The following is a 24,984-nucleotide window of genomic DNA, read 5'->3' as shown; positions in this document are numbered from 1 at the left end:
ACCTCAACTTCACTTTCTCACCCAATCCCTGTATCCCACGAATCCCTTCGAGTCCAAATATCTATCCTTCTCTGCTTTCAATATACTCAATGACTGAGTATCTAAACCCCTCTGTGGTAGAGAATTCCAAAGATTCACAACCCTCTGAGTGAAGAAATTTCCTATCTCAGATGGAAGTCACACTTCCCATATCCTGAGACGAGAGCCCCAAGATCTAGATTCTGGTCTGTGACCTTTCATCGGAACTGGTTATAGCACCGAAGGAGGCCAATCAGCCTGCCATGTCAGTGCCAGCTCTCTGCAAGGGCAACTCCTCTAGACCTACTTCCCCACCTTCTCCCCGTAACCCTGCAATTTTTTTTCTCTTCAGATAACAGAACAATTTTCTTTTGAAAGTCACGATTTAATCTGCCTCTACCACACTCTCAGGCAGTACATTCCAGATTCTAAACACTTGCTGTGTAAAAAACATTTTTCCTTATGTTGCTGTTGTTTTTTTTGCCAATCACCTTAAATTGGTACCCTCTGGTTCTTGGTCCTTCTGCCAAAGGGAACAGTTTCTCCTTATCTACTCTGTCCAGACCCCTCATGATTTTGAACACCTCTATCAACTCTCCTCTTAATCCTTTCTCAATCTTCTCTTCTCTAAGGAGAACAACACAGCTTTTCCAATCTATCCACATAACTGAAGTCTTTCATCCCTGAAACCATTCTCGTGAATCTTTTTTGCACCATAATGCCTTCACATCCTTCCTGCAGTGTGGTGCCCAGAATTGGATACAATCTTTCAGTTGAGGTAAAACCAGGTTCATCATAACTTCCTTGCTTTTGTACTCTATGCCCCTACTCATCAAGCCCATGATCCCATATGCTTTATTAACTGCTTTCGCAATCTGCCCTTCCACCTTCAATGATTTGTGCACAAATACCGCCCCCACTCCCCCTCCAGGTCCTTCTGCTCCTACACCGCCTTTAGAATTGTACCCTTTATTTTATATTGCCTCTCCTCTTTCTTCCTATCAAATGAATCACTTCACACTTTTCTGTATTAAATTTCATCTGCCACTTGTCTGGCCATTCCACCAGCCTGTCTATGCCCTCTTTAAGTTCTACGCTATCCTTCTCACAGTTCACAATGCTTCTAAGTTTTGTGCCCTGTGCACCCAAATCTAGGTCATTAATATATATCAAGGGTCCTAACACTGACCTCAGGAGAACCCAACTGTATGCCTTCCTCCAGTCCTAAAAACAACCATTCACCATTACGCCCTATTTCCTGTCACTCAGCCAATTTCATATCCATGCAGCTACTGTCCCTTTTATTCCATGGGTTCAATGTTGCTGACGAGCCTGTTACGTGGCACTTTATCAAATGTCTTTTGGATGTCTATGTACACAGATCAACCGTATTACCCTCATCAACTCTCTATGTCACCTCATCATAAACCTCAAGCAAGTTATTTAAACACAATTTGCCCTTAACAAATCCATACTGGCTTTCCTTAATTAATCCACATTTGTCCAAGTGTCTGTTAATTTTGTCCCAAATTATCGTTTCTTAAAGCTTTCCCACCAAGGTTAAACTGACTGGCCTGCAGTTGCAGGGCTTATCCTTACACTCTTTTTTTGAACAAGGGGGTAACATTTGCAATTCTCCAGTCCTCTGGCAGCACCCCATACCTAAGGAGGCCTGGAAGATTATGGCCAGTACCTCTACAATTTTCACCCTTACTTCCCTCAGTATCCTTGGATGTATCTCATCTGGTCCTGATGACTTATCAACTTTAAGTACAGCTTCTTCTTCTTCTTCTTTGGCCTCCTTGTCTCGAGAGACAATGGGTAAGCGCCTAGAGGTGGTCAGTGGTTTGTGAAGCAGTGCCTGGAGTGGCTATAACAGCCAATTCTATAGTGACAGACTCTTCCACAGGCGCTGCAGATAAAAATGGTTGTCAGGGCTGTTACACAGTTGGCTCTCCCCTTGCGCTTCTGTCTTTTCTCCTGCCAACTGCTAAGTTTCTTCGACTCGCCACTTTTTAGCCCCACCTTTATGGCTGTCCGCCAGCTCTGGCGATCACTGGCAACTGACTCCCACGACTTGTGATCAATGTCACAGGACTTCATGTCGCGTTTGCAGACGTCTTTAAAGCGGAGACATGGATGGCCGGTGGGTCTGATACCAGTGACGAGCTTGCTGTACAATGTATCCTTGGGAATCCTGCCATCTTCCATGCGCTCACATGGCCAAGCCATCTCAAGCGCCGCTGGCTCAGTAGGGTGTATATGCTGGGGATGTTGGCCGCCTCGAGGACTTCTGCGTTGGAGATACGGTCCTGCCACCTGATGCCAAGGATTCTCCGGAGGCAGCGAAGATGGAATGAATTGAGACGGCGCTCTTGGCTGACATACGTTGTCCAGGCCTCGCTGCCGTAGAGCAAGGTACTGAGGACACAGGCTTGATACACTTGGACGTTTGTGTTCCGTGTCAGTGCGCCATTTTCCCACACCCTCTTGGCCAGTCTGGACATAGCAGTGGACGCCTTTCCCATGTGCTTGTTGATTTCTGCATCGAGAGACAGGTTACTGGTGATAGTTGAGCCTAGGTAGGTGAACTCTTGAACCACTTCCAGAGCGTGGTCGCCGATATTGATGGATGGAGCATTTCTGACGTCCTGTCCCATGATGTTCGTTTTCTTGAGGCTGATGGTTAGGCCAAATTCGTTGCAGGCAGCCGCAATCCTGTCGATGAGTCTCTGCAGACACTCTTCTGTGTGGGATGTTAATGCAGCAGCGTCAGCAAAGATAACCTTCCGTATTTTGGTTTCGCTCTTAGACGGGCAAGGTTGAACAACCTGCCATCTGATCTTGTGTGGAGGAAAATTCCTTCTTCTGAAGACTTGAACGCATGTGAGAGCAGCAGTGAGAAGAAGATCCCAAATAGTGTAGGTGCGAGAACACAGCCCTGTTTCACACCACTCATGAAGGGAAAGGGGTCTAATGAGGCTGAATTGTGCCTTTCATATTTGTCATGGAATGAGGTGATGTTACTTAGTAGCTTTGGTGGACATACGATCTTTGCTAGTAGTCTGAAGAGACCACGTCTGCTGACGAGGTCAAAGGCTTTGGTGAGATCAAGGAAAGCAGCGTAGAGGGGCATCTGTTCGCGCCATTTCTCCTTTAGCTGACGAAGGGAGAACGGCATGTCAATGGTGGATCTCTCTGCTCGAAAGCCACAATGTGCCTCAGGGTAGACACGCTCAGCCAGCTTCTGGAGCCTGTTTAAAACAACTCAAGCGAAGACTTTCCCCACTATGCTGAGCAGGGAGATTCCACGGTAGTTGTTGCTGTCACCGCGGTCACCCTTGCTCTTACAGAGTGTGATGATATTAGCATCGCGCATGTCCTGTGGTACTGCTCCCTCATCCCAGCACAGGCAGAGCAGTTCGTGGAGTGCTGAAAGTATAGCAGGCCTGGCACTCTTGATTATTTCAGGGGTAATGCCGTACTTCCCAGGGGTTTTTCCACTGGCTCGAGAATCAATGGCATCACTGAGTTCCGATTTTGTTGGCTATTCGTCCAGCTCACCCATGACTGGCAGAGACTGGGCTGCATTGAGGGCGGTCTCAGTGACAACATTTTCCCTGGAGTACAGTTCTAGGTAGTGCTCCACCCAGCGGTCCATTTTCTTGCGTTGGTCAGTGATCGTGTCCCCTGATTTAGACTTGAGGGGAGCGATCTTCCTGATGGTTGGCCCAAAAGCTCTGATGCCATCATACATTCCTCTGATGTTTCCGGTCAGAGGCCAGCTGAATGCGACTGCATAGGTGTTGCCAGTAGTCAAAGAACAAAGAACAGTACAGCACAGGAACAGGCCATTTGGCCCTCCAAGCCTGCGCCGATCTTGATGCCTACCTAAACTAACACCTTCTGCACTTCCGGGGTCCGTATTCCTCTATTCCCATCCTATTCATGTATTTGTCAAGATGCCTCTTAAACGTCTCTATGGTACCTGCTTCCACCACCTCCCCCGGCAACAAGTTCCAGGCACTCACCACCCTCTGTGTAAAGAACTTGCCTCGCACATCCCCTCTAAACTTTGCCCCTCTCACCTTAAACCTATGTCCCCTAGTAACTGACTCTTCCACCCTGGGAAAAAACTTCTGACTATCCACTCTGTCCATGCCGCTTATAACTTCATGTCGCCCCTCCACCTCCGTCGTTCCAGTGAAAACAATGAGTTTATCCAACCTCTCCTCATAGCTAATGCCCTCCAGACCAGGCAACATCCTGGTAAACCTCTTCTGTACCCTCTCCAAAGCCTCTACGTCCTTCTGGTAGTGTGGCGACCAGAATTGCACGCAATATCCTAAGTGTGGCCTAACTAAAGTTCTGTACAGCTGCAGCATGACTTGCCTATTTTTATACTCTATGCCCCGACCGATGAAGACAAGCATGCCGTATGCCTTCTTGACTACCTTATCCACCTGCGTTGCCACTTTCAGTGACCTGTGGACCTGTTCCTCCAGATCTCTCTGCCTGTCAATACTCCTAAGGGCTCTGCCATTTATTGTGTACTTCCCACCTGCATTAGATCTTCCAAAATGCAGTACCTCACATTTGTCCGAATTAAACTCCATCTGCCATTTCTCCGCCCAAGTCTCCAACCGATCTATATCCTGCTGTATCCTCTGACAATCCTCATCACTGTCCGCAACTCCACCAACCTTTGTGTCGTCCGCAAACTTACTAATCAGACCAGCTACATTTTCCTCAAAATCATTTATATATACTACAAACAGCAAAGGTCCCAGCACTGATCCCTGCGCAACACCACTGGTCACATCCCTCCATTCAGAAAAGCACCCTTCCACTGCTACCCTCTGTCTTCTATGACCGAGCCAGTTCTGTATCCATCTTGCCAGCTCACCTCTGATCCCGTGTGACTTCACCTTTTGTATCATGAGGGACCTTGTCAAAGGCTTTAGTGAAGTTCATATAGATAACATCCACCGCCCTTCCTTCATCAATCATCTTCGTCACTTCCTCAAAAAACTCAATCAAATTAGTGAGACACGACCTCCCCTTCACAAAACCATGCTGCCTCTCACTAATAAGTCCATTTGTTTCCAAATGGGAGTAAATCCTGTCCTGAAGAATCCTCTCTAATAATTTCCCTACCACTGACGCATGGCTCACCGGCCTATAATTTCCTGGATTATCCTTGCTACCCTTCTTAAACAAAGGAACAACATTGGCTATTCTCCAGTCCTCTGGGACCTCACCTGTAGCCAATGAGGATGCAAAGATTTCTGTCAAGGCTCCAGCAATTTCTTCCCTTGCCTCCCTCAGTATTCTGGGGTAGATCCCATCAGGCCCTGGAGACTTATCTACCTTAATGCTTTGCAAGACACCCAACACCTCCTCCTTTTTGATAATGAGATGAAATTTGCACAGTCATTTGCACAGCGCCTGGCTGTTCTTTGTGCAGCACTTCTGGCTGCTTTAAGTGTTACGGATGTTAACTTGCTGGGGGCTTTCTTGTAGTTCAACAGTGCAATGCGCTTAGCAGCTATGACAGGTTCCAGCTCTTCAAAGTGAGATTTGAAACCAATCAGCATTCTGCTTCACACGTTTGCCATAGGTGGTCATTGCTGAGTCATTGATGCTGCCTCTGATGTGGGCCCACTTGGTCTCTGCATCCCCTGTAGGAGTGTTTTGAAGGGCTTTTTCAAGTGAATTTAGAAACTTATGTAACAGCTAGCCTATCTAATAACTCCTCTCTCAATTTTTAGCCAATCAAGTGTCTCAGCTACCTCCTCTTTCACGAGGACTTGGGCAGAAGCAACTTCATTGGTAAAGACAGATGCAAAGTATTCATTTAGTACCTCTGCCTCCAGGCATAAATCTCCTTTTAGGTCCCTAAAAGGCCCACTCCTCCTTTTACCACTCTTACTATTTATATATCTGTAGACAACTTTTGGATTCTTTTTATGTTAGCTGCCTGACTCTTCTCATACTGTCTCTGCATCTTTCATTTGTTTTTCACTACTCCTCTGAACCTTCTATATTCAGCCTGGTGTTCTCTTATTATTCAACTGACATCGGTCATATGCACCCTTTATCTGCTTCATATTTCTATCTCTTTCGCCATCCAGAGAGCTCTGGATTTGCTTGCCCTCCCTTTCCCCCTCGAATGTACCTTGACTGTACCCGAACTATCTCCTGTTTCATTACTGGGTTTCATTTCAGTGTTGCCAGGGTTCTGATGGAAGGTCATAGACCAGAAATGTTAACTCTGTTTCTCTCTCCACAGATGCTGCCAGACCTGCTGAATCATACTGTTTTTATTCCAGATTTCCAGCACCCCAGCATTTTATGTTTGTTCCTCTAATTCTAGACTCTACAGCCACCAGAAACAGCCTCTCAGTAGCTACCCTGTCAAGCTCTCTCAGAATCTTGTACATTTCAATGAAATTACCTCTCAGTTTTCTAAACTGCAGAGAATATAAGCCCATTCTACACAATCTCTCCTCATAGGGCAATCCTCTCACCCCAGGATTCAATCTAGTGAACCTTTGTTGCACTCCCTCTAGCACAAGACTATCTTTCCTTAGGTATGGAGACCTAATAAATATCACTGGAAGAAGCTCACAACCAACACTTATCAATAATTCACAATTTATGACTTGGATTCTAAATTAACGAATCTAATGAACCAAAAGGTGGAGAATAGGCATCACTCATGTATCTGACTAACTGATAAGGGACCACAGTCATGGTCAGCAATGAGTTTAACGATCAGTTCAGAAAGACTTACTTTATGTCCACTTGCGGAGAAAGCATCTGTAGGCGAGTGTATGAAAACATCCATGCATAACTCAGTGCTGATGGACAGTGTTTGGGCAAATTTTCTTGCTTGAGGAAGCTTGATAAGCTAATTACCCAAGGGTCCAGACCCTGTGTCACATGTGCAAATATCCAAATGTGTGAAGGACTGACCACATCAAACTGATGACTGATAGGAGAGGAACTCCATTCTGCAAGTGTCTGGAGGTCTATCCCAGTGGGGCAATACAGCAAGTTGGTCTAATGGCAAAAAAATAGCAGTTTCTTTTACTATACATCATTTTAGGAAGTTATACTCAGTACAAAACACAGCAATATAAGAAAATATTTCCAACTCTTAAGCATATCAACAGGTTTCCTTTCCTCCCCTCATGAAAATACTAACTCCTTGCTGGAATATGATTTCATCAACATTTTTTGCCTTCCAGTGGCTCACAATACAAATCTTTAGTCATATGTGTCATCAGACTATTGAATTGAGAGAGACATCACAACTGAGTGTCATCCTGTCCTCACCTGGTGTCTATACATCAGTTCCAGTGGGGAGAGCTGCGTCTCTAGGTAACAATCAAGGGCAAAAACCTTTCTTTTTATCTTTGGAATTCTAACATCTTCCAGGTTGGGATTAGCTATCATATAGAATGGATACTAAACCTGAGACATTACTGCTGTGTTTCAGCTATTCAGTGGAAACACTCATATTTGTAGGTGTAAATTAAAGTGATGACAGATGAGCTAATGTTTTATAAATAAAACAGGACCATGATGCACAGTCAACAAATAATACATGCATTTGTAGCCTTCACAATGTGGTGAGGTGCAGTGACTTATGTAAAAAGGAGGTAGCTGTTTTACTATGTGTTAAATTGTGAATTTAATCACATTTTTTAAAAGTGTTAAAACTGCTGGACTGTGTCTTACAAATACTCATCTGTTTCTTTTATTGAACTTATTCTTAAGTCTATAGCTTAAACCACTTTCTGAAATCAATGAGATAACTGGAAGGCACATGTCATATTCAGTTAGTTAAATATGGTACCAAGGCTATCTGTTACATGTGCTGTGGATAAAGGGGAACCGGTGGATGTATTGTACTTAGATTTCCAGAAGGCATTTGATAGGGTGCCACATCAAAGGTTATTGCAGAAAATAAAAGCTCATGGTGCAGGGGGTAACATATTGTCATGGATAGAAGATTGGTTAGCTAACAGGAAACAGATAGTAGGCATAAATGGGTCATTTTCTGGTTGGCAAGTTATAACACGTGGTGTGCCGCAGGGATCTGAGCTGGGGCCTCAACTTTTTACAATTTATATAAATGACTTAGATGAAGGGACAGTAGGTATGGTTGCTAAATTTGCTGATGACACAAAGATAGGTAGGAAAGTAACTTATGAAGAGGACATAAGGAAGCTACAAAGAGATATAGATAGGTTAAGTGAGTGGGCAAAGATCTGGCAAATGGAGTATAATGTGGGAAAGTGGGAAATTGTCCACTTTGGCAGGAAGAATAAAAAATAAGCATATTATCTAAATGGTGAGGGATTACAGAGCTGAGATGCAGAGGGATCTGGATATCCTAGTGCATGAATCACAAAAGGTTAGTGTGCAGGTACAGCACGTAATTAGGAAAGCTAATAGAATGTTATTGTTTATCGGAGGGGAATTGAATACAAAAGTAGGGAGGTCATGCTTCAGCTATACAGGGAATTGGTGAGACCACATCTGGAGTACTGTGTACAGTACTGGTCTCCTTATTTAAGGAAGGATGTAAATGCGTTGGAGGCAGTACTGAGAAGGTTTACTAGATTAATACCTGGAATGGGTGGGCTGTCTTACGAGGAAAGATTGGATGGGCTAGGCTTGTATCCACTGGAATTTAGAAGAGTAAGAGGCAACTTGATTGAAACATATAAGATCCTGAGGGATCTTGACAGGGTGAATGTGGAAAGGATGTTTCCCCGTGTGGGAGAATCTCAAACTAGGGGTCACTGTTTAAAAATAAGGGGTCGCACATTTAAGACAGAGATGAGGAGAAACTTTTTGTCTCAGATGTTCATGAGTCTTTGGAATTCTCTTCCTCAAAAGGCGGTGGAAGCCATGTTGTTGAATAATTTTAAGGCAGAGGTGAATAGATTCTTGATGAGCAAGGAGGTGGAAGGTTATCGGGGGTAGGTGAAAATGTGGAATAATTAGTTCAGCCATGAACTTATTGAATGGCGGAGCAGGCGCGAAGGGTCGAGTGACCTTCACCTGCTCCTAATTCGTATGTTTGACCCAGGGTCAACGTTACGATAGATATCACGCATGTACAGTTACCCATAGGAAGCCAGGACCCACTTATGGATGTGGTCTTTGGCACAGTGCAGGAGAAAAATAACATGGCAATGCAGGATCAGCCATTTTGCACAGCTACATCCCATGAAGAGTAATGAGATGGATTTTTTTTTTGGTGGTATCTCTGAGGGAGGAATATCGACCAGGACACTCAGAAAACAACCCCTGTTCTTCAGGTCATGTCATGAAATCTTTGGTGTCCAGCTGGACCAGTGGAACAGCAGAAATCAGAGGAACGGTTCATTTGGGAAGGGATAGAGGGCTGGAGAAGATTGCAGAGATAAGTTAGGTCGCATTCCTTGGATAAAGTAGCTGATGTTCCTCAATAATATTACTGGTATAACACATATTGCATGTTTGTCATCTGAACTTGCATTAATTGTTTAAAAAAAACATGTATTCAAAAAAACTTGCCAAAATAAAAAATGATTTCAACTAATAGTCGCTTGGCAGTACAAAACTTGACCATTGCTGAAAAAAGAGAGACACGGTGTCGAAGCTTTTTGTCTTGTACTCATCAGGACAGATACAAGAATGTCAAATTTCAAAGGCAGCAACAATTCTACTGCATGAAAAAAAGAGTGCTGATTAGTTGGCAATTTGACTCTGATTGGTCGAAGCATTGCCATGGAGAATGCACCAGTGGAACTATTGTCCCCCATGTTTTTGCTCCTTTTGCCTGCAGAGGACAGGTCCCTGCGTATGAATATATTAGCTTTTATCAAGAGTAAGTGAGCCACATTGCGAACACAACTCTTAAACTGGTTGTTCGTGCAATTCTTAGCACACTCGAGATTGTTCAGTAAGTGCTGTCTAATCGCAGAATCATATTTAATGCCAGATATTGTGTTCTGAGTTTTGCAAGTACTGGCTGGTTCACCTTTGAAATAGAACAGTCTAATAAGCTCCCTTTCCTTGACTTGCTCGTTGTGAAATCCACTAATGGGTTCTCTACTACTGTCTACCACAAACCTACCTTCACTGGTTAATATATATTTTGGGAATCCGACAGCTCCATGCACTATAAGATTGGTCTCATCAGCAATCTCGTAAATAGGGCCAGAGCCATTTGCTCACTGGGCCCATCAAAGCAATTCTGTGGGATAATGGCTATCCTGATCAGATCATTGCTCATTGTGTATTGCGCATGCTCACGAATGGGCCTAAGGCCGCCACTTTCGGACCTGAAAAGTGCCCAGTCTACCTCGAGTTACCTTGGAATGGTAAGGTATCTCAAAACTTTGAGCAACAGGTGAAGCTAGCTATTTCACACTGCTACTATGCAGTATAAATTGTTGCTCCCTTTGAAATTTGGCATTCTTGCACCTGTCTTGATGAGTGCAAGACGAAAATCTTGGACAGCATGTCTCTTATTTTTCAGCAATTTCAACTAAAAATGAACTTTATAAAATAAAATCTTTTTACGTTTTTCACAGGCCAGATATAGCAGAAGGTTTAATAGTGAGCCTGTTACATCCAAATGTACACAGAATGTATTTCAAATAAAGGAACAAGGCTATACGAGAGGTATGGACTAGATGAAGTGTTCTCAGCTGGACAAAAAAATGGAATTCTAGTTCTATTTGAACACTTTGAAGAGTGTTCCCTGTAACTATGGTACACCCGACCCCCCCGCTCCTTCCCACTCTTTGGTTTCCAGAGACTACTTATGAACGTTGATCATAGAGAGATGATCTACTTTCAGAAGTCTGCTTTTGCGACACGAAGGCGACTCAGAGGTACACAACAGCAGCTCAAATAGGAACGTAGGGCGCTGTCCAGTTTTTCATCCCTCCCTGTGGGGAGCACCTGACCTCCCCATGTAGCAGGGCACAGGTCAATAGCTTGCAGTGTGGGGAATCATGAATGAGAATCCATGTGTACTGGCCAAGACCTCTAATGCATTGTACAATTAATTATGTTGTCTGATCCTTTTCCCTTAGGAGGAAAAATACTGAATTAGTAAATTATTGTTAATCACCACCATAACAGCTATTATTTCACAAATTTGGTTCCCAAGATATAGGACTGTTATGGAATTTATTCTAAAGGGGTATTTATAAATTCTTATGCACCTTTGGAATTCGCTAATGGAAAAGAAGACCAATGTTGTGAGGACTGGGTAATAAATTCTGAATACATCAATGAGGTTCACAAAAGTTATTTGTTAATATTGTCAAAATTGTAAATGTTACAATGGTTTTCTGGCTGTATAGTATCAAAGAATTCCAGTTCATTGGTCTACCTGGTCTGCTCCAGTGAGATGTATGAAGCTTTCCAAGATTGAAGGGCTCAATCTATCCATGACATCAATTGCCAACTCTTCCTCTCCCTGAAATAAAAGGAAAATTCTTATCTTGCATAATAGGCTGTCTGGTGTAATGGATTCAGGCTATAGCAGTGCAGGAACATCAAGTGTGCACTGTTGCCTACTAGGAAAACTGGCAGGACTGTCACCAATAACATAGGTTGCAATTCTAACAAAATACACAAGAAACTAATGGGACTTAAAAGTTGACAAATCCATGGGATCTGATGGCCTGCACCCTAGAGTTTTAAAAGAGGTCACGATAGAGATAGTGGATGCATTGTTTTTGATCTTTCAGAATTCCCTCGATTCTAGAATTGTTTCTCGAACAGGGTTGGAAGGTAGCAAATGTAACCCCACTATTTAAGAAAGGGAGAGAGAAAACAGGGAACTATAGATCAGTTAGCCTGACATCAGTGTATGGAAAATGCTAAAATCTATTATCAGGGACATTGTAACAGAGCACCTGGAGAATCAGAATATACTTAGGCAGAGTCAACACAGATTTATGAAAGGGAAATAGTGTTTGACATCTCTGTTTGAGTTTGTTTGAGGCTGTAACTAGTAGGGTAGATAAAGAGGAACCAGTCAATGTAGTGTATTTGGATTTTCAAAATGTTTTTAATTAAGGTACTACATAAAAGATTATTACACAAAATTAGGGCTCATGGGATTGGGCATAATCTATTAGCAGGGCTTGAGGACTGGTTAACGGACTGAAAATACAGTAGGAATAAATGGGTCATATTTGGGTTGGTAGGCTGTAATTAGCAGGTTACTGCCAGGATCACTGCTTGCGCCTCAGCTATTTACAATCTATATCACATACTTAGATGTAGGAACTGAGTGTAATGTACCCTGGTTCATTGATCATAACAAAGTTAGGCTGTAAAGTAAGCGCTGAGGAGAATGCAAAGAGGCTGCAGGTTAAGTGAGTGGGCACGAAGTAGCAGGTAGAATCTAATGTGGGGAAGTTTGTAATTATCCAACTTGGAAGGAAAAATAGAAAAGCAGTGAAAGAAACTTGGAAATGTTGGTATTCAAAAGAACTTGGGTGTCCTTGAACGTGTATCAGAGAAAGTTAACATGCAGGTAGAGCAAGCAATTAGGAAAGCAAATGAAAAGAAAAAAAATGCTTGCATTTATATGGTGCCTTTCATGACCTCAGGATGCCTCAAAGCATTTTACAGCCAACGAATTACTTTTGAAGCGTAGTCACTGTTGTAATGTAGGCAATGTGGCAGCCAATTTAAGCACAGCAAGCTCCCACAACAGCAATGTGATAATGACCAGATAGTTTGGTTTTTTTTGAGATGTTGATTGAGAAATAAATATTGGTCAGGGCACTGAGGATAACTCCTCTGCTCATCTTCAAAATAGTGCCATGAGATCTTTTACGTCCACCTGAGGGGGCAGACGGGGACTTGGCTTAAAGTCTCATCCAAAAGACAGCACCTCTGATAGTGCAGCAATTTCTCAGTACGGCACTGGAGTGTCAGCTTAGATTTCTGTGCTTAAGTCATAGAGTGGGACTTAAAACCACAACTTTCTGACTCAGAGACGCGAGTGCTACCAACTGAGACAAAGCTGACACTAAACGGTATGTTAGTATTCATTACAAAGGGATTGGAGTATAAAAGTGAAGACTTACAGCAACTGTACAGGGCTTTGGTGAGACCACAAATGGAGTACTGTGTACTGTTTTAACCTCCTTACCTAAGGAAGGATATACTTGTCTCAGAGGGAGTATAACGAAGCATCACAAGACTGATTCCATTGATAAGGGGATGAGGACAGATTGAGTTGATTAGGCCTATAATCACTGGAATTTAGAAGAATGAAAGGTGATCTCATTGAAACATAAAATTCTTAAGGGCTTGACCGGGTAGATCCTGGGAGGATGTTTCTCCTGGCGGAAAAGTCTAGAACTAGGGGTCCTAGTCTCAGAATAAGGGGTTAGCCATTTCGCGCTGAGGTAAGGAGAAATTTCTGTACCCAGAGGGGTGTGACTCTTTGGAATTCTCTACATAAGAGGGCTGTGAATGCTCACTTGTTGAGTATATTCAAGACAGAGATCTGTGAATAGTGCAGGAAGGTGCAGTTGAGGTAGATGATCAGCCACGGTCATGCTGAATGGTAGAGTAGGCTCAAAGGGCCGAATGGCCTTGTCCTGCACCTATTTCTTATGTTCTTACTTAAAAAATGAAGTTAAGAAAGAAGGATGATGTTCTTCTATTGCATAATTAGTGGCTGCTGTCAAGCATTCTTTGCTCAGCGACTTACAAGAATTATAGTTCTCTATAGGACAAGGGTAGCTACGCTTTTTGATTTTTCAGCCTCATAGTAATACATCATGGAACCTTAGTCGCCTTTTTTAAAGTTTAAATCACCATTCCCCCATTAGTCTGCATATATTTCAAATCACTGATACTAACAAATATTGGTGTTCTGATTTAGGATTTATTTACCAATGAGATTATCATGTTAAAAGCCTTCTTAAATCATCAGGCTCACGAAGTTCAAACAGGTCAAAACAGCAAATAAGAAGTACAAAGACAAATATGATGGCATTGCTTGGGATCAGGGAGCCAGTTTTCAGGAGCCGCTTGTGGCCCATGGCCAGCAGCTTGTATCCCCTTCCCCAAGGCTTGCTGTCTGATTGATTAAACCATGTTGTAGGTACCAATACGTGAATGATATGTTTTAACTTTTCAGAAATAGAAGAGACTGAATATTCAATAGGGCCAAACTTTGCTCCCATGATTATTTAACTCAGGAGGTCCTCAATCTAAGCTGGGTCATCTGGTAGAACATAGAACATGGGCATTTCTCCGTCATGGCAGATGGATAAATCTGCAGTTAGCTAAATTCCCTCACTCTGTTGTTAGTTCTCATAGTTCTTAGGAAATCAATGATAAGGCTATAACAAAATGCATGAAGCTTGAAGTTTTAAGGATTAAGGGGTTAAAAATGGGATTTAAAACACCTTCAAAGGACTGTATATATTGTAATGATTCAATACAGTTCTACCATCATACCAATGCAGAACCTATGGCATAACCGCAGTTCCTTGTCTGTGCACCAGTCAATTCAGCAGAAAAGCTGACGGCTCACTTCAAGGAGGTAGTCTTCCACACATGCATTGAGAATATTCAGGTAACTCATCACAGACCATGGAGCAAAGCTGTGGCTTTCCTGGTTTGCATGACTCTGCTATTCACTGCCTTTACCAACTAAGCCACTGGAACACCTAAAGTCCACTTTTCAAACTTGCAAATTATTTAAAAAAATCTTTGGCAATCCTCTGGATCTCTTTTTAAGTTCTCAATGTTTGCGAACAGTCAACAAGACAGCCTGTTTTCTCATAACATGAAATGAATCATGTGCATTCGAACAAAATTCAAATAAGGTTCTGTACACAATCCTAAGGGTATAGAGCTCTGCTTTTTATCAGCAGAGAGTGGTGTTGATGAGACAGTGTAACTCAGTGCTGGCCACTTGCACTATTCTTAAAGTAGGTAACTGGCAAATCTTAGAAACAAACTCCTTATACACTAGAAAAGAATCAGACTTTCTATAATTTAATATCTGTTTTACCCGTGACTTTGAATTTTATCAAAATGTTATATCGGCTAAAGTTTCTCACCCTTAACCCAGTCCATCTGATTATTGATTCACAAACTAACTTGAATCCTGTTGAAAGAGATGAGATTAAGAAGAGTTCTGATAGTTTTTTCCTAGTCACTCTATTTCCTCTGGCTTTGGAAGTCCATTTAAAATGATCACTAAGTGAGGAGAGATAGGAAAAACTTGTTTACAGATTGGGTGTTGGAGCAGGAAACGCTTTTCCATAGGGTATGACTGAGGCAGAGATAATTACACTTTTTAAAGGAAAGTTGAGTAAATATTTGAAGTAGAGGAAGATACAGGACTATCGGCAGGGCAATAGGTTTAGTTTTAGCAAAGAGCAAGTACACACATCTTGGGCCATTTTGTTCTGTAAACTCCAATGGCTCTAATGGAAAGCAATACTATATTTATAGTACAAATTAATAAACTAAATACTTTCAGTAAAATACAATTTCTGAAACAACACTCTAAGGATGATCCATGATGTAAATGTTTCTGGTCAAACCTACCCTTTGTTTCAAAGCTTTACATATCAGTAAGTTTAGGTCCCTGACACTAGAAATATGGGCCAACTTATTTTTGAGTTGGTTAATAGTGAGCAGTACAGAACTGCTGAATAGTACAGCACTTAAGGAGGCCATTCGGCCCATCCAGTCTACATTACACAACTTTTAATAATAAACAGCAACCTATTAGTAGCACTAACCTTTGAAAGGCCCAAAGCTGTGAACAAAGTTCTAATTTCTCGTAGAATGTTGACAGCAAGCCTCCTGGTGGCTGGCCGACAGCTGCAGAGAACCACTAAAGCAAAACCTTCCGCTGCATGGAAAACGGAGGAATAAGGGCTCCGTTCCAGTGGAAGTGTGTGGGCAGCTCCATTGGGAACAGCACGCTGTGGATAACAAATCGGTTACTGAGGAGGAAGTGTTAAGTCACAAAGCGAATTAGCAGTTGAACTGTTAAGAAGAACTGCATTGCAGACTCAATGTAAATTTTGTCTTTACCTGTAGATCATGACCTTTCATGTGAGACTGAACTGCTTGTTTCCAATGGTTTATTAATTGCACTAACATCTTGACAGAGTTATCTAGGAGTGTTGGATGGACATCATTCACTTCTCGGACAATGAATGACACAAACCCTGACAGAACATCCTCTCTCCAGTCAGGAAAGTCAACCATTAAAGCCTGTAGAGTAGTAAATGCCAGACCACGAAGCTCTTCATCCATGTGAATGGTGAGTCTATAAAAAGAAAATATATGTAATAACTACGAATAAGAATGCATAATATATTCCTCTCCTGAATTATAAAGATGCAGGTTAATAAAGAACAGAAAATACTAGAAGCACTCAGCAGGTCAGGCAGCATTTGTGGAGAGAGAAACAGAGTTAACGTTTCAGGTCGATGATCTTTCATCTAAATCCTAAACTGGCAGTCATTTCCCAACCTCCAATTGTTTTTCTTTTTGAAAGAAAAGTTTCAGCGCTCTTAATTCTAAGGAAAACAGTTTTACAATCTTGGAAAAGTCAACCAGGCACACTCACTCAGATAGCAGATTGATATGATTGACCAAATGAGCAGGGGAGGCTATCTTTCAAAGTTCAGGCAAGGGCAGGATTTGTTCTGCTCCACTTTATAGTCTATCTGATGGAGTTACATTTCACTGCTAGACATCCTGCATGTATAAACAGTAATAATTTTTGGTAAAATAAATGCATCACCTTGCCAAGAGTTCAACAAGTTCTGCCCTGCTCATGCCATCTGGAATCAGCCTGGGTATAGCAGCCACACAGGTCCGGAAGAGGTCTATCTTAGGCTTTCTTTCGCCCCTATTAAAACATGAAAACATTGTGAAATAATTAACCACAGTGGCTGTTAAGAATCATGTATAACCATAAAGGAATGGACCAGAGAAAGTTGCTGAAATTATTTGTAATTTTTTTACCTATTGGTTTTCTGCTCTGCTAATCGTAAAAAGACTATTACTGTCCTAAGTAGTTTACATCGGTGCACAAGAGATTTCCAAGCATCAGAAAATGTTAGAAATGTTAAGGAAATGTCAGTAAATGCTAAGGAAATTTGACTTATTTTTTATGAAAAAAAGATGCTGAGGCGCCATCACCAAGACTGACCATTTCCACCTCCATAACGTCACCCAACTTCATCCCGTCTCAGCTCATCTGCTGCTGAAACCCTCATTCATGCCTTTGCTACCTCTGGACCTGACTATTCTAACACACTCCTGGCTGGTCTCCTACATTCTACCTCTGTAAACTTGAGGTTATCCAAAATTCTACTACCCTTGTCTTAACTCGCACCAAGCCCCATTCACCTATCATCCCATGTGCTCACTAATGTACATTGGCTCCCAGTCAAGCAATGCCTTGATTTAAAAATTCTAATCCTCATTTTCAAATCCCTCCATGGCCTCGCCCCTCCCTATCTACACAATCTCCTTCAGTCCCACAACCCTCCAAGATAGCTGCGCACCTCTAATTCTGGCCTCTTGGGCATCCCCAATTTTCATCGCTCCACCGTTGGTGGCTGCACCTTCAGTTGCCTAGGCCCAAGGTCTGGAATACCCTCCCTAAACCTCTCTGTCTCTTTACTTCACTTTCCTCCTTTAAGGCACTCCTAAAACCTACCTCCTACCAATATCCCCGTATGCTGCTTGATGTTATATTTTCTTTTATAATACTCCTGTGAAGCGCCTTGGGATGTTTTATTACTTTAAAGGTACAATATAAATATAGATAATTGTTGTTTGTGACATAGTTTGTTTTCAAGACTATGAAAGGAATTGACAAAATTAATCTTGGTAAATTGTTCACAAATAACAGACCACTACTTAGAAATTCAGAAATTACCAGTAAAGAGGGACGCTAGGTTGAACTGCTTTGCCCAAAGGGAGGAAACTGCAGAAAAGCAGAAGGATTTTGAAATAAATAGTGTGTGGGTTCACGAGGCAATTAGTTCACATTTCTGAGATGAGAAGAATGAGATGTAATGAAAAGGTGTATGTGTGTAGTTGATATATGAAAAAGGGAAAGTGCACTGCTACTCGACATCTTAAATATGTGAACCTCAAGCACTTTTGACAGATTCTGAGTCAAGTATACCTAAACATCACCAACAAACCTATTTAAAGGAATGGTTTATCTGAATCCAACATTCCAGTATTATACAATCTGAAAAAAATATTCAATTTAGACTTTCCTTGTACAGACACCAAAGATGATTTGTTACCCTTTATCTAAATGCAATGTATTTTAAATGTAAAAGAGTCAAAAATTATAAGTTTTAAACTCTGATATTTTTATCTAGCAGAGATATCTGCAATAATTAGATTTAATCATAGATTCATATAGCACAGAAAGCGCCGTTCGACTCATTGAGCCAACCTTTAACCTATAAGGCCGCTCGCAGTGCAGGCGACACAAGCTCAGGGTGGGGAACCTGAAAAATAGAGGACCAGGTTTTGCTGTGGCTTTTTAAACTCAGCGATGTCATTAGCATCCCGCTTACGAATTTCATGACCAATCGGAACGGTGGGCATGATCACGACCCCACCTGTTAAAGCCTCAATATTTAGGGCAACCCCAACAGGGTTGCAATTGATCATTCTGCAATTGCCAGGACACAAACAGGAACATTACTGGTGAAGATTCAATGTGGGATGGCTGTCCCACAGTTCTCGGAGGTATCCCTGGAAGTAATGCTGCGGTCTGTAAGGGTCTATAGAGAAACGTTATCCCTGGCAGACAGGAGGAAGAGGTCGGCCTCTGAGAGCAGCAGGAGTGTGGCCTGCAATTCAAGGATGCAGTGCCGAAAGAGTCTCAATGACCTCATCTGGGCAGGAAAGGGGAGTGGTATGCCACCTTCAAGTGCCAACCCCCTCACTCTGACTTTCCCAGCATTCTCCTGCACAGCACTTCTCAGTCCAAATCACCTTGCAGTTCCACCCATTCTCTCTCCCTCTCAGGGGACCTCCTCACATCCCCTTTTAAAAAGCTACCAGGGACACTCCTCCTCATCTTACTGACATCTCACATCCATCCCTTAAAGTCTCCCTCCACAAATGTTGTCCTTCCATCCTTTGAAATATTCCATCTCGCACACTCGTAGCTCTCTTCTTTCTCTCCTTACAGGAGAGAGAGTGCAGAAAACCAGGGAATGGCCCTCCATTCAGCGCCACCTGACAGCTCCTTCCCCTGCTGAGGTTTTCGTAGCCAATGTCCTCTGGTTTTGATTCCATAAGGGCTCCACCAACCACTACCCCATCTGCACCTCTCTGGGTCAGACTCTGCCATTCAGACAGGTGTCAGTATGTGCAGATCTGACTGAGGTGCGGGGAGCAAATGGGAGAGGATGTGGTGATGGAGATCATCAGAGTGATGAAGTGCATGGCCATTGGAGATGGAAGTCTCCCAAACGCCTAGTGGCAGAATTAGATATCTCACAGCTACATTTCACCCTACACTCACTCATGTTGATGTCATGTCACCTATAATTGAAATATGATCATCTGCCCAATGATGACTTTGAAACCTTTCCCCTTGTCAGTTCTAATTCATGTCTTTCATCGCTCACAGGTCCTTCAAGCGTAATGTAAGAGAAGGTGCAGGTGGTGGTCAAGGAGATCGTACACTCTGAGAAGGCACTGTCACACAACTCATGCATACCCTCTAGCAGCTCAGATACACACACCTTGGTGGGGCCTCCAAGGCAGGTAGCTGGATTATCACATGGTAAGCCGTACATCACAAGTGAACAGGAGCATGTGCTGGAGATAGGGACAGAAGTGGAGTGACCCCATTGGAGAGCACTGGGCCTTCCAAACTCTACTCAGCTGAGCATAGATGTTGAGGCTGGGGGAGGTGGGGGTCATCAAACATGAGGACTATTCTGGAGCAGCAGCAGAAAATGTGTGAGGTTCTGTTAACATTTCCAGAGGCACTGCGCCCCATTGGTGAGAGACTGGAGGAGTCCATCTGTAGCACGAGTGCCATGATGTTTCAGACCTTTGTGTTGATGTCCACCTACATGGAAAGAGTGGCCTCCTGTATGGAGAATCAGATGCTGCAGTAAACTGTGTGCATGCTTGCCCTCACCTATGATCTGCACACTTAGTCCGTCAGTTTAAACAGGATGGAGAAAAGATTCATCTTAGCCATTCAGTACCTCACTGAAGTGTAGCAAAGTGTTTTCCAGCTCTTGACTAGCAGGAATTGCTGATGGACCATGAGAGGGAAGATGGAGGAAGGGCACCAGGGAGTTGGGATTCTGCGCAAGGCATTACCACTCCTCCCCCACTTGCTCCCCGCACCTCAGTCAGATCTACACATGGTGACACCTGTCTGAATGGCAGAGTCTCACCCAGAGAGGTGCAGATGGGGTAGTATTTGATAGAGCCCTTACGGGCTCAAAAACCAGAGGACACTGGCCACGAACATCTCAGCAGGGGAAGGAGCAGCCTGCCTCTAGCTCTGCTGAAACCACAGGGTTAGCAACAGATAGAGGCAATAGGAAAAGGAAAAGAAAGACTTTGTAGTTTTATGGGGGAAATCACCTGGGGATTTGAAAGTGTGTTAATGTGTCAAATTCATTATGAATATTTTTGCACCATAAACTTTAATTCAAAACTCCATTGTCCAGTTATCTCCATTGTTGCCTCTCACTTGCCAATGGACATCAGCCGTGAGATAAATGGCATGACAAGAGTAGAAGACAAGCAATGGGTGTCAGTGAAGCGGAAGGAATATTGACTGTGGGAATGCTTTGTGATGGCGATGCAGTGGGGCCATCATTGGCTGGCCACACGGCTGCAGCAGGCATACCTAAAAATGAGGTGTCAGCCTGGTGAAGCTACAACTCAAGACTACCTGCATGCTAAACAGCGGAAGCAGCGTGCAATAGACTGAGCTAAGCGATCCCACAACCAAAGGATCAGATCTAAGCTCTGCTTACAGCTTGGAAGATCTTTGGGACACCTAACTGATGTAGATGAAGGCACCATGGCAGCTTCCTGGATATTTGGCACGATTATCTTCTGAACATGAATGGAGTGGAATCCCTTTCAATCCTATTTGATCCGTGGGCGCCATAATTGCCACATGATTGCAACCTATGATTTCCTGCACTTGTGGGAATCCAATCAATGCAGAAAATTCAAAGGGCTCTCTCATTCTGACTGGCCTTAACAGCTGCAAAGTGGACATAAGTGGTGGCCTTGACAAACATGGCATCGGTCACCTGGGAGACGCACTTGTGCGTCAACAGATTGTGAAATCCTGCAGCTGTCACCAGCTGATTCCAGGAGCAGCTGGAAGTAAAGAAATTCAGGGCTATGGTGACACTGACCGCCAAAGGCAACGCATGTCCACCTGGCCCGCTGGAAAGGTGCTCTCCTTCAAGAAGGTGGCAAATGTCAGCAACAACCAGCCAAAAAACTCTAGGGCTCCTGAGGAACTGTCGCTCAGTTATGTCCAAAAAGCTGATCCTCTGTTGGCATACCTTGTGCTAGGGGTATCTCCTCCTGCGAGCTAGAGCTCTGCTCATCCCCTCTGCACTGTGGAGCAGCAGGTGGCTGAGGAGAAGGCAGCTGCTGGTGTTGCTCTTTTTGTTCCTCATCAGGTCCAAGGTACTGCTGCGTAAGCTGCTCACCTGCTACTGTGAAGGCTGGCAGTTGGGCAGTGTAGATCAAAGTCCAAAAAGCCCATGGTAGCAGAAATTACCTCTAAAATCTTAGAAATCACCTTCAAAGAAGCAAAAGCACACACGCGGAACAAGTTGTGTCAGCAAAAGCCTGTCACTTAGGCACATTGAGGATACCCTCCATCGTGTTGTGTGGCACTACCACCCTGCTAAATGGGATTGATTTCAAACAGAACTCAAAACTCAGCATCTATGAGGCGCTGTGGGTCATCAGCAGCAGCAGAATTGTATTCAACCACAATCTGTAACCTCGTGGCCCGGTATATACCCCACTCTACCATTATCATCAAGCCGGGGGACCAACCCTGGTTCAATGAAGAGTGAGGGAGGGCATGCCAGGAGCAGCATTAGGCATACCTCAAAATTAGGTGTCAGCCTGGTGAAGCTACAACACAAGACTACTTGCATGCTAAACGGTGGAAGCAGCATGCAATAGACAGGGCTAAGTGATCTCAAAACCAACTGATCAGATCTAAGCTCTGCAGTCCTGCCACAGCCAGTCGTGAATGGTGGTGGACAATTAAACAACTAACAGGAAGAGGAGGCTCCAGAAATATCCCCACCCTCAATGATAGGGGAGCCTAGCATATCAGTGCAAAAGACAAGGCTGAAGCATTTGCAACAATCTTCAGCCAGAAGCGCCGAGTGGATGATCCATCTCGGCCTCCTCCTGAAGTCTCCAGCATCACAGATGCCAGTCTTCAGCCAATCTGATTAACTCTGCGTGATATCAAGAAAGGAATGAAAGCACTGGATACTGCAAAGGCTAAGGGCCCTGACAACATTCCGGCAATAGTACTGAAGACCTGTGCTCCAGAACTTGCCACGCCCCTAGCCAAGCTATTCTAGTACAGCTACAACACTGGCATCTACCCGGCAACGTGGAAAATTGCCAAGGTACGCATGTACACAAAAAGCAGGACAAATCCAACCCAGCCAATTACCATCCCATCAGTCTATTCTGATCATCAGCAAAATGATGGAAGGCGTCGTTGACAGTGCCACCAAGCAGCACTTGTTTAGAAACATCCTGTTCAGTGACGCTCAGTTTGGGTTCCGCCAGGGCCACTCAGCTCCAGACCTCATTACAGCCTTGGTTCAAACATGGATAAAAGAGCTGAACTCCAGAGGTGAGGTGAGAGTGACTGCCCTTGACATCAAAGCAGCATTTGATTGAGGAGAGCATCAAGGAGCCCTAGCAAAACTGGAATCAATGGGAATCGGGGGAAAACTCTCTGCTGGCTGGAGTCATACTTAGCACAAAGGAAGACGGCTATGGTTGTTGGAGGTCAATCATCTCAGCTCTAGGATATCACTGCAGGAGTTCCTCAGAGTAGTGTCCTAGGCTCAAACATCTGCAGCTGCTTCATCAATGACCTTCAAGATCAGAAGTGGGGATGTTCGCTGATGATTGCACCATGTTCAGCATCATTTGCAACTCCTCAGATACTGAAGCAGTCCGTGTAGAAATGCAGGAAGACTTGGACAATATCCAGGCTTGGGCTGCTAAGTGGCAACTAACATTCATGCCACACAAGTGCCAGGCAATGACTATCGCAAACAAGAGAGAATCTACCCATCTCCCCTTAACATTCAATGGCATTACCATCGCTGAATCCCCCACTATCAACAGCCTGGGGATTACCATTGACCAGAAACTGAACTGGAATAGCCATATAAATACCATGCCTACAAGAGCAGGTCACAGACTAGGAATCCTGCGGCGAGTAACTCACCTCCTGACTTCTCAAAGCCTGTCCACCATCTACAAGGCACAAGTCGGGAGTGTGATGGAAGTGTCTCCACTTGCCTGGATGGGTGCAACTCCATGAACACTCTAGAAGCTTGACACCATGCAGGACAAAGCAGTCACAAACATTCACTCCCTCCACCACCGACACACAGTGGCAGCAGTGTGTACCATCTACAGGATGCACTGCAGCAATGCACCAAGGCTCCTGAGACAGCACCTTCCAAACCTGTGACCTCTGCCACCTGGAAGGACAAGGGCAGCAGATGCATGGGAACACGACCACCTGCAAGTTCCTCACCAAGCCACACACCATCCTATCTTGGAACTGCAACACCGTTCCTTCACTGTCACTGGGTCAAAATCCTTGAACTCCTTTCCTAACAGCATTGTGGGTGTACCTACCCCACATGGACTGCAGCAGTTCAAGGTGGTAGTTCACCACCACCTTCTCAAGGGAAATTAGGGATGGGCAAAAAATGCTGGCCTAGCCACTGACGCCCATATCCCAGTATTTAAAGGCTTTCCAGCTTGTCAATTTCACAGCCCTGTCAATCTTCACTATGATCTCGCCCTGATAACCCTGACGAGTTTCAGACATCCTGGAAACCCAGTAGCTGGCAGTTAAAGGCAGAATAAATGGTTAAATCTTCAGTTGCCTTTCTGCATATTTAAATCGCTAACCTGCCTGTCCTACAGGGGTTTCCAGTGTGCCTTGAAATGTGCACTGGTTAAATGCATAAGTCAGCAGACACACCGGCATTTGTTTCTTCTTTAACCTTCCAAACTCAGCTACACTGGCCTTCCCTCGCAGTTTAAAATTCCCATTGTGTCTTTGCTGGATGTTTGAAAGAGTTATTCAGTTAGACCAACTCGCTTGCACTTTCCCGATGGCAGTCCACAGTTTTCCATTTCATGTATGCATTCAATTCCCTTTTGAAAGTTATTATTGAATCTGCTTCTTCCATTCTTTCAGGGGATACATTCTAGACCATAACAAATCGCTTTGTACAACAATTTCTCATTTTTCCCCTGGACTTTTTGACAATTATCTTGAATGCATGTCCTCAATTTCTGACCCTCCTCCCAGTGGAAACAGTTTGTCCCCATCTATTCAATCATACCCTTCATAATTTTGAACAACTCTAACAAATTCCCCCTTAACCTACTCTGCTGTAAGGATACCAATCCCAGCTTCTCATCTCTTCACAAGTCCCTCAATCCTTGGTACCATTCTGGTAAATTTCTTCTACAGTAATATATAGTTATGACAATGACTGGTAATATATTCACAGCACATTTGCAGTTCACTACCGAGCACAGAGTAATTCAATACAGCTTATGACTGCAGTAGGCTAAAAACTGAGAACACCATTACATTTTATTAAACAAATTTTCCTT

The 24,984-nt window shown here is 43.6% G+C and overlaps 1 protein-coding gene across 12 annotated transcripts in view; it reads right to left on the bottom strand.

Moving 5' to 3' along the window:
* fryl (furry homolog, like) overlaps window positions 1-24,984 on the bottom strand; it is a 655,772-nt gene that overhangs the window by 225,599 nt on the left and 405,189 nt on the right. For all 12 annotated transcript variants that reach the window (XM_068035582.1, XM_068035639.1, XM_068035630.1 and 9 more), the window contains 5 exons: window positions 16,841-16,948; window positions 16,123-16,360; window positions 15,825-16,010; window positions 11,426-11,512; window positions 6,815-7,083 (listed from right to left, as the gene is read on the bottom strand). In XM_068035582.1, the coding sequence (XP_067891683.1) occupies window positions 6,815-7,083; window positions 11,426-11,512; window positions 15,825-16,010; window positions 16,123-16,360; window positions 16,841-16,948 (888 nt within the window). The remainder of the gene's footprint in view (window positions 1-6,814; window positions 7,084-11,425; window positions 11,513-15,824; window positions 16,011-16,122; window positions 16,361-16,840; window positions 16,949-24,984) is intronic.

This window comes from Heterodontus francisci, chromosome 1 (assembly GCF_036365525.1).
Source record: "Heterodontus francisci isolate sHetFra1 chromosome 1, sHetFra1.hap1, whole genome shotgun sequence".
Taxonomy (NCBI): Eukaryota; Metazoa; Chordata; class Chondrichthyes; order Heterodontiformes; family Heterodontidae; genus Heterodontus; species Heterodontus francisci.
This window is presented reverse-complemented; position numbering and strand designations above follow the sequence as displayed.